The 10,839-nt window shown below is 41.2% G+C and overlaps 1 protein-coding gene and 1 pseudogene across 1 annotated transcript in view; both read right to left on the bottom strand.

The window, feature by feature from the left end:
- Nucleotides 1–643: 643 nt before the first annotated feature.
- On the bottom strand, nt 644–1,063 carry LOC114614686 (annotated as a pseudogene).
- A 598-nt stretch (nt 1,064–1,661) lies between these two features.
- Nucleotides 1,662–10,839, bottom strand: part of LOC114614667 (cell cycle control protein 50C) — an 18,068-nt gene continuing 8,890 nt past the window's right edge. The window contains exons 6-7 of the mRNA XM_028760299.1: nt 5,243–5,452; nt 1,662–1,846 (exon numbers count right to left, since the gene is read on the bottom strand). Of these exons, the coding sequence (XP_028616132.1) occupies nt 1,662–1,846; nt 5,243–5,452 (395 nt within the window). The remainder of the gene's footprint in view (nt 1,847–5,242; nt 5,453–10,839) is intronic.

The raw sequence follows: 10,839 nt of genomic DNA, 5'->3' as shown, positions 1-10,839 counted from the left end.
ATGTAGGAAACACCATTCCATGGGCTGGAGTCCCAGACTAAAGCCAGCTGAGTACCAGCATTCATCTTTCCCTCTGATTTCTGATTCCTAAGTGATATGGCCAGGTGCCTCCTGCTGCTACAGTCATGTCTTCCTTGCCATGATGGAACTATAAACCAAACTATAGCCCCTCTCCCTTAAAAGCTGATGCTTCTTCTACATCTTTTTTTTTTTCTTTCCTTCTTTTTAAGTCTGGCTGACCTAGAACTATGTAGACCAAGTTGGCCTCAAACTCACAGTGATCCACTTGACTCTGCCTCCTGACTGCTGGATTTAAAGATGGTGCACCATCAGGACTGTTTTCTAAATTGCTTCTTTTCAGGTGTTCTGTCATAGTGAGGGAGTGAATAACTAATGTAACTAGTGTGGTAGCACATGCTTATCATCTTAGCACAAGGGATGCTAAAGCAGGAGGATTATGAGTTCAAGGCCATCCTGGACTAACAGCGAGTTTGCAGCCAGCCATCATTTGTTATTCCAGATAGCATCATATCAGTCCCAGGATTGCAGTGTCTTCAACAGGCTCAACACAGTTTTAAGAATAAGTTACTCCTAATGCTTTTTTTTTAAACTGAAAATTATTTTGTTGTGTACCCTAGAGAATTTATGCCACTAAAGCAGAGACTGTGGACAACTCATTTCCAACTGAGAGGGAGCACCTGCTTTAGTCCTGTAGCAACAAACCGGTGAACTCTGCTATCAGAATCAGGCGCCACTTAGCATTCTTATCATCTCTGTTCTTCTCAAGATGCTTTTGGACAGTAACTGCTTTCTTAATCAAATGGCAGAGATCATCAGAGGATCAGGGGCAAGGCCTTTGGTCTTAAGGATTCTCAAGATTTTATTACCAGTCACAGAACGGACCTGTGCCACACCATGAGGGTTCCTCCGGATCACACATATCTGGGAGGCAGTCAGGCCTTCCTGGCCAGTTTGTAAATCAGTCCGTTCACTTTAGCCACATGGGGACACTATGTCGGTAGGGCAGTGCCCACTGGAACAGGCCCTTCCTGGGAGCATGCATGATGGCAGAAGTCTTACTCCGAATGTTTATTGGGAAACAATGTTTCTTGGGAAACATTGAAGAAGCTTGCTTTTTTTTTTTTGGTGTATTTTATTTTGGATACTCTCGACATGGCTAAGCATTGCTTGATCTAAACAGAAAAACCTGATTGTGACTCAGTTCTGTTGCTCAGTTCAACAGCTGGTCTTTGGAAGTCTTCATCCAGCCAGGAGACTGAGCCTGACTGAATAGCTGAAAGGACTCAGTTTTGACTTGCTTGCTCTTATCTTAAGGGCAGACCCCTAGAGAACTCACCCCCTCTGAGGTACAAGGACTTCAAACTCTTAACACTTGGTCTAGAGTTAAAAAAACATTTATTATCTTTATTTCAAGAACATTTTACTGTGCATATTTTTTATTTTGCTCCTCCTCTTCACCCCACTCTGGGAACCTTATCATTTATCTGTGGACTTAGGACTATATTGGATTCCTTCAATCCAGTGCCCCTCCTTGAGATAGCTCAGAGACGTTTCAAGCTTTGCCAGAGATCTTTGGTTCTATTATTCCATTGTTTGCTGCTGCCTTCTGCTCTTCTTCTCTTTAAATCTGGACTTCACCTCTACTGGAAACACAATTTACTCCTTTTCATTGTCAAGTGAATCGTCAAGATGATAAAAGAGGCCAATAGCGTCAATGCCCCCGTCACTGTATAAGTAAGCCCCAAGAAAAGGCCTCCTCCCCCGATCCATGTCAGGGTAGAAAGAACAACAGACTTTTTTCCTTTGAACATGGTTACTGGAAAATCTAAGAAGATCTGTTAAGGACCTGGCTCAGTATTTATCATCTGTACTGTGATGTATGCAAATACACTAGATTAAGTTATATAAAATTGATCTTTTAATAGACAAAAAAAATCCAGGTGATTATTCTGTTTCATGCGTTTCTACACAGTCAAATAAAACTCTGTCTTGCTAGAATAAAGTTAGTGAAAACAAGGTTCTCCTCAACATAGCTACAGTGAAGAAAGAAGATGCCGATACAAATAGATCTGAATGATTTGCCAATAGCTAGCTAGTGAACAGATAATCTAATTTTCTTTGATGAGTCCAAGGTAGCACAATGGATATAGACAGCATTCACAGCAAACCTGAGCTTTTATTCATGACTCAGAAGACTCAGAAAAGGCCAAGGTCCTTAACTGGCTAAGGCTTGAATCCCTTAAGCAGAGCAAATTCTTTCAGAGGAGTAAGAACAATAAATAAAGCATCAGGATGAACAGAGAAACACTTTTGGTGAGAACTCTAAATCTATAAGTGTGTGCTTGTCAGGGCTTTGGAAAGTCAGTGTCCCCGTTGCCTGTGAGAAAGTGTTTGAAGTGGGTTTGCTATGAAGCATTTTAATGATATCATCTTCATGATGCTTGCGGCCTGGGGGTTTTTTAACATCTGGTGCCTTTTGTAAATGAAACTAATAAACAAACAAAGCCTTCTCATAGCAACACAGAGGACAGAGGCATTTCCCAGCAAAGTCCTTAAAGGGCTTCCAGTCTCTCAGCAATGAGCTATTTAAAGGCACAAGGAAACATGTTAGGAACAAGTCTCTCTCTCTCTCTCTCTCTCTCTCTCTCTCTCTCTCTCTCTCTCTCTCTATCTCTCTCTCTCTCTCTCTCTCACACACACACACACACACACACACACACACACATACACACACACACACACTGGAATTCTTCATTATCACTTGGTCCTTGGTCCTTGGATGCTGCCTTACCTAGCTGCTGCCTGGTTCCTCTCTCTCTCAGTTTAGTTGAAAGAGCAAATCCTATCCTCACCTACAGACCATCCTTTTCCCCTTCAGTAAGAGGGAGTGCTGCAGTCCAGGCTTACTTCTTTAGCCATCACATAGGGGTAGTGCAAGCAGAGAGCTGACATGCAGCATTGAAGCCACGTGTGGACAATCTAGAGATCAGTGTTCAAATGTGGCTGTTAGGAAAGTCATGGAGGAGAGCGTGTTCGAAGAGGAGAATAGAAACACTGTCTCCCTTTTAGGACATAGCTTCCTCACTCCCAGCGTTGTTCTGTCTGTGTTGTTGTTTGCTCTGCAGTCTCTCCTATACTTTACTGTTAGGATAGACACATGGTCTATGGGATCAGGAGATTCAGTGTGAGAGACACTTACCAGGCTATGCCTGTTTTAAAGCAACTACTGTAACAGAAAACAAAGGTTGATAAGACAGGGATGTCACTCAGCAGGGACCTCACAGAGGAGCACTTCTACTCTTCCATTAGAGAGTTCTACACAGCTGCTCTAGGAGAAAGAAGAAATCTAGGAGGAGAAATCTAGGAGAGAGAAGAAATTTCACATTGCATTTTCTATCCTAGGACTAGGGATAGAGCTCAGTGGAGTACTCCAGGGGAAGAACATTTTCTCAGTCCTGGGGGAAAAAAGAAATTTCTCATTCAACCTCCCTGGTAGCTAGAGAGACTGCTGAAGTGGGCGGTTCAATATGGAGCAGCTCTGGCCTGCTGGGTGTCCTCTCGAACAATCCCTGGCATACTATAAGAGGCGTGGGTGCTTAGTTGGGTGGCAGTTTCAAAGCTGGGTGAGAGCCTGCCTAAGAAATCTACCTGCTTCAGGGAAAGGAGCTCCGAAGAACAGGGTTAGCATAAATTATGTGTAAGTTTAGAACTTCTTAAAGATAAGACTTACTTACATTTTATAGTTAAATCTTCTTTGTGTGTGTGTGTGTGTGTTTTGAATCAAGAGTCACATTTGTATTTTTAAATTTGTAGGAAAAAATCACAATCTGTTATTGGAACATATGTCTCCTAACTTGGCCCATATGTCTGTTACTAAGACATCAACTCCCACTGGCTGGCTCTGGACCTAAGAGAGAAAGAATACACATGTGCAGTGCACAGCTCACAGCATTCCTGCATGGACTGAGTCAAGCTGTCCGTATCCACACAGTGAAGTCTTCATTGAGCAAGCCATTGTCTGCTGGTTCATCTGGGTCTAGTTCATAGGGAGGTTTGGCCAAGGACAGAAGCCTCACTCTTCCTGGGGTGGTTATCTGGGAAGATGGGCTTCCTTTGCTCTAACACACTTCTATCTAAAAGTTCTATAGTCTGTCAGTTTCTACCATTCCAGTTTACCCTCCAAATGCACTCTTATTTTCCTCTCCCCTTTACTTTCGTGACTCCTCCATCTCACCCCACTCTCTATGGCAGTGCCCCACCCCAATGCTTTAGATGTCTAGGCTCTACCATTTATTGGTCTTTCTTAGGGACAAAATACTCCTCTATTTATCCATACCTGGTAGTGTTACTGGCTGTTGGTTTCTTTCTTTCTTTCTTTCTTTCTTTCTTTCTTTCTTTCTTTCTTTCTTGTTTTTTTTTAAAAGACATATTAAGACTATAATTCGGACATAGTTATGTGATGATAATTGTTAGTGGAAATAAGCAGAGGACCCCTGAATGTGCCACTTCTGCACACTGTTTTGGCTGAAGGTACTTGAAAGTCATTAAGGGCAAGGAGGGCACGCTGACCTTCCATTCTCTCCTGAAACCATAGAGGGAGGTGATAGATGCCCTCAGGCACGTGAAGACATACTTTCAGTCAAGTGTGGGGATAAACATCTTTCATCTCAGCACTTGGAAGAAAGAGGTAAGTGGATCTTTGTGAACTTATGGTCTACAGAGGGATTTCTAGGATAGCCAGGGCTACATAGTGAGACCATGTCATAAAAATAAGAAAGAGAGAAAAAAAGAAAGGGAAGGAAGGACAGAAGGAAGAAATGAACAAAAGGAAGGAATAACTAGTGTTGTCATCAGATATCTGCACAAACAAATTTGCCTCAGGTGTTTTTCCATAATTGATAACTCCTTTTAAAACCAGTGTGTAAATCCACTCAGTCATCACTTCTTTGGGTCTCTTTTTCTTGGGAGGGCTCAAAAATACAATAATGTAATCAAAATTTGCCCATTTTCCCCTGACCTCTCAGATCCAAGGTCGAGAGCCCGCCAGGCCCCCTGGATAGAAGGGGCAGTTCTTTCCTCCCGTGGGCATTCCTACAAGATAAGCTCTCTGTTTCTCGGTGCTCCACATAGCTGCCTGGAGGACACACTCAGAATAAAAGAATTCTACAAGTAGCCAGGTTTGGCCTTCACTCAGAGGAAGAGATGTGGTACAGGAGGATACTGTAGGAGACGCTCAAACTGTAGTTACCAGCAGGTAAGCCTTCAGCGAAGGAGTCCACGCGGTTGAGTCGGCGGTACAGTTTTTTGAAAGTGGGAAAGGCAGCCGTCCGCATCCATACAATGAAGTCCTCATTGATGAAGCCATTGTTTCCTGGGTCATCTAGATCCAGTTCGTAGATAGGTTTGGCCCAGTGCAGAGGCTTTGTGCTTCCTGTGGCGAGCGGGGAATGAGGAATATAACAAGAGAAGAGTCAGCTCGCCCTTCAGTTTTCCTGATGAGAAAGAACTGCATTCCCAATGAAAGAGAAATAGAAATTTGACTTTAAAAAACGAGTGTGCATACAGGTTTACATTAATTATATTGGTTTTAAACATTCTAAAAAAGAGTATAAGATAATTCTGTAGGGCTAATGAGAGATGATATCAGGGCCTGTAGGATATCTCAGTGGTCAGTGTGAGTGCTGTCACGACTGCAGACCTGAATTCAATCCCTGAAACCCACATAGTGGGAGAAGAGAACCAGCTTCTGACTTCTTCCAGATGCATGCAGCACACTCATTCCCTGCCCCGTGTACACACTCATATTCACCCCTTGATAAATAAATGTAGAAGGAAAGGAAGAAAGAAGGGAGGGAAAGAGGGAGGGAGGGAGAGAGGGAGGGAGGGAAGAAAGAAGTGGCCAGCATAGGAATCACAGGCCTAGTACTGGAAGCTGGGAGATACATCTAGACACATCTGTTGACTTTGCCCCAACTCTTACAGATCTATTTCCTACAGAGAGCATGGTTGTCCCCACTCTACAAAGTACTCTTGAGAAAGAACCACCCTCAAACGTCCACTAGCATTTACTACCTCAGTGCCTGGGACACAACAGGTATTCAGTTAATGCTGGATGAAGGGACCAAAGAGGCTTATTTGATCTGCCAGAGTGGATAGACTCCATGCTGAATTTCAGATAGCTAACCAACAATGGCTAATTGTGAGAGGAACTGTTTTGCTACTACAAGGCTAGTTCCTCTACCGCAGGAGAGTCAAAAGATAAATAAGAAGCCTCTTGGATTGCTGTGGCATCACATGCTTTTAATCCTAATTCTTAGGAGGTAGAGACAGGTGACTCAGTGAGTTCTCAATCAGCCAAGACTACATGGTTGATACCTTGTCTCAAAGAGAACAACAACAAACAAAAGCTCAAAACTAAAACACAACTCTTTCTCAACTGGGACTGTTTGATTCACACAGAAACCCCCAGACATGAGCTTACAATTTTTATAAGCTCATTTTATGATTTTTTTAGAGGTGTTTGTAAAGGCCACATTAAGTGTGGTGGAGTACACTCATCTGCTGGAGTATGTCTTCAGCCACACCCATTTCCCCTGGCAAGAGTCCTGAGCTAGAGAATCCTCCTCTGCAAACATCTTGGAACCCACCTATTTTGGCCTTTTCCAAGACAGCAGTCGTTGACTCTAGTTAACAGAAATAGGTGTTCGGGGCTCCGTATGTGTACAGTCCCCAGCTATTTTCTAGTTTGTCTTATACCCATGACCCAAGACAGTGTATGCCAGGGATAGCTGGTGCCAGATGCAGCTTTGTTAGAAATGCAGATTTCGATGCCCTCTTCCGGTGTGTCTGAAGAGAGTGACAGTGTATATAAAATAAATCAATCTTTAAAAAAAAACCGAAGAAATGTTGGTTTCAAGGCCTCTCTATAACCTAATCCCATCACTTCCCACGTGTCTGGATGGTGTCACAAGCATGGTCTGGTCTGCGACATCTGCTTTCTTATTTTCCAAGAAAATTTGGGTCATTTGTTTTCTTTCATCCATCTATTTGCCACCATCCATCCATCCATCCATCCATCCTTCATCCATCCATGCATCCAACCATCCATCCATCCATCCATCTAATAACATTTTTGACTGTTTGCTATGTATCAAAGTTCAAGGATAATAAAAAAAACTGCATAAGATCCTTGAAGTAACTTATAGACAGCTATGCAGAGAATAACGTGATAAGTCTTTGAGTCAGGAACAGAGGTCAACAAGAGATAAGAGAAAGCCAAAGACTCTATATTACAGACCTGAAGATACTGTGGTGAGGCAAAACAACAAAATGTTGTCCCATCCGTTGAAAGACTAGTGATTGAAGTTAGGTGCAGAGACTAGATATGCTAGTCAGCACAGGACAGCCCCAGTTGATGGCTGGTGTGCACGAGCCCATGCGATTTAGAATTTATTCCAGGCAGTCTATATGCATGTGACTTTATTCTTTCAGCCTCCAGTCATGGATTTGCCTGCAAGTTGATGAGATGTACGTGTGTGGTGAATGGGGTGACCTCCTGAACTTGTGATTGTGTCAGAAAGATGAGCAGAGACCATTTAGTCAAAACTCAATGTAAGGGATTCCTGTGACCCCCCCACCAGCTGCCTAACACTCCAGCCAGCACTGAGAAGTTTCTGACTGTGTCTGTTTGATGTGAGAAGCTGCCAGGTTGTAACTCAGAGGGGTTAGTGTTTAGGGCCTGGAGTCCAGGCAACTATAGGTCCAGTTCTGTGTTCATGTTGCCTATGTAGGAAATAGATGCTGAGCGGTCCTGCTGATGTGTATGCACTCTGAACAGCCACTTTACTATATGCTCTAAACAGATCACTAGGTGTTATTTGGTATCAGATCTTTATTTGCTAATAAACCCTTTTAACTGTAAAGAGGTAACAGCTAGGAGGCGTGATCAGTGTAAAATAAGTGCATTTTCTTCAGTTGATGAGAATGACATGATCTGGTTGATGTCATCCCACATGGCTGCAACAGTGATGTTACGGACCGTGTGAAAACAGCAGATGTAAATGAGAAGAACATCTGACCTTATGAAAAGTCTGTGAGTGGGGGCTGTGTCCAGACAATGGTTTTAACTCCTACAGAAGGTCCGCTTATATATCCTCCTGGACGCACGCCTTCATTGGAATCAGGTGGAGCTGGGTGTGCGGTGGCACACACCTTTAGGCCTAGTACTCAGCAGTCAAGGGTAGGAGGATCTCTGTGCATCCAAGGCCAGCCAGAGTGAGACTATGAGAGCTTGCTCCCAGAAAATAAGAAATAAATGGATTTCCTTTTATTTATTTTTTGTTTTTTTTGCATATCTTTTGAGACAAAGTCTCACTATATGTCTCAGATTGGCCTGAAGTTTATCGTCCTCCTATTCCAGATTCCTCAGACCTCATGTGGTCGTACACTATCCCACTGTGGGGTGTGTGTGTGTGTGTGTGTGTGTATGTGTGTGTGTGGTATACCTGTGCATATGTGCACAAGCATGTATATCCATATGAACATGTGTGTGCTCATAACCAACACTGGTTGTCTTTCACCTTATCTTTTGAGGCGGGGTCTTTCCTGAACCTAGAGTGCACCAATTAGCTAAACTGTCTGGTTAGGCTCTCCTGGGACTTACCTGTTTCTGCCTGTTCCCTGTTCCCAGTACTATGGTCACAAGTAGGTACTGCCACACCCAGCTTTTATGTGGGTAGCTGGGATGTGAACCCTGGTCCTCAGGCTTGTGAGCAGGCACATTACCCACTGAGCTCTCTCTAGTCCCAGAGTTTTTATTTAAAATGTTTTTTATTGCCAAAGAAATGGTCTTAAAGTATTGCCTTCATTAGCACAGAATGAACTATGAACTGTTAAACAAAGCCAGTTTTATGTGAATGTCTTCAAACAGGAAAATTCAAGCAATAATAAACCCCTGGGTTTAATTTCTCATAGAATCAAAGCGAAGCTCTTAGAAAGTCAATATGAAGATAAAAATCTGACATTTATTATAGATGTTACTGTAAACTCAAGTTAAGAACTTCAGTGAAAAGTTGAAATGATTTGCTTTTGTAGTAATAGAAGAAGTGCAAATTTGGTGGAGCAGAACCCAGAGTGAAGCTAATTCCCTCCGTAAATAGGGAAGCCACAGAGGAAATGTGCTTAAGCAGATACAGTACATACATATATCACATTAATCACATACATACAAGACATTACATACTTCAGCATCAATATCATTCATTAAACAGAATTTTCAGAAGGCCTGAAACCTTAAGGAACGCTTCTGCACATCAACAACTCTTGTGTAATTCAATGATCCCAGACTTTTCTTTTCTAATTAGCCCTTTAACTTCAGGTTGCATTTTGCGCAAAATAATTGAAAATCTTTTCTTAAAGTATGCAAAATAGGTAATGTCAGAAAGATACTGTGTGAAGACTTTGTCAACAATACTTATTGAAAACTAAACTTCCAAACAAGGAAACATTAAAGTTTACTCATGTGGCAGCAAAGGGCTAATTGAACATGCTACATAATGATAGTTCAAAATAAGACTCAGTTTTTAAATTTGATAATCATGCCTTGGATTATTTTGGTTTCTATACAGACTATTGGTACCTTTGATTAAAAAATTTCTGTGCAGAATAAAATGATATTGAGAAAGTCCAAGATTTATATGCTAACATCTAAAATTAATGAGAAATTCAAAAATAGGGAGAAAAAAAACCAATGAAGTAAATCATGACCATGAAAATATTTGGGTTAAAATGCTCACGTACTTCACTACAATGATGGACAGCTGACCTTTTCTTCCATTTAACAAGACTGGCTATGAGCATGGAGACAGTATTTACTGAGTCAAAAGAGAAGACTCATTTAAAGGTGCTGACATTTTAAATTGATTAGCTACAGAATTTATCTTTTAAAGTTGCAGACAGTTTTTTGAAATAATTAAAAATAATAAGGTCATAACACTTATGGCCACGAAATCAATTTAGCATGTGAATGGATATTCAAAAAATTATTTGATGTATTATCTTCAAATATTTTGATAATAACAAAGGAAATATTTTAAAAGACATTTAATATGCATTTCTATACTTAAATTTTTGGAAAGCCAGTATTATTAAAATTCGATTTAAAAATTTTAAAGTAGATTTGAGTAGAGTTTTTTAATAGGCCCATCAATACTGTATCAATTTATTAATCAATAGATGAAAATTTCAAATAAGAAATAAAAGGGTTTTTTTTTATTCTACAAAATGTATCCAGTTGAAGACAGGCATGGTGGTGCTTGCCTTTAATCCCAGGACTCTGAAGTCAGAGGCAGATGGATCTCTGAGTTTGAGGCCAGCTTGGTCTACATAGTAAGTTCCAGGATAGTCAAAGATACACAGAGAAACCCTGTCTTGAAAACAAACAAACAAACAAACAAACAAACAAAGCATCAGACAAAAAATGTAACCAGTTGTATAATAAATTACAGCTTAAACTCAAACTTCCTAAAACATTTACTTTTTCTTAACAGTTAATTAGAACAAAGCACAGAACCCATTATTTCACACTTCTAATAGGGAGACAATAGTGGTGTCTAAGACAAAGAAAGTTAAAACAATAGGAGTCAAAGAAATGGAAAGAAGAAGAAGGAGGAGGAGGAGGAGGAGGAGGAGGGGAAGAAGAAGGAGAAGGAGGAGGAGGAGGAGGAGGAGGAAGAGGAGAAGAAGAAGGGGAAGAAGAAGAAGAAGAAGAAGAAGAAGAAGAAGAAGAAGAAGAAGAAGAAGAAGAAGAAGAAGAAGAAG

This window comes from Grammomys surdaster, unplaced genomic scaffold (assembly GCF_004785775.1).
Source record: "Grammomys surdaster isolate TR1022 unplaced genomic scaffold, NIH_TR_1.0 126398, whole genome shotgun sequence".
Lineage (NCBI taxonomy): Eukaryota > Metazoa > Chordata > Mammalia > Rodentia > Muridae > Grammomys > Grammomys surdaster.
Note: the sequence above shows the minus strand (reverse complement) of the source record. Positions and strands in the feature narration are given on the sequence as shown.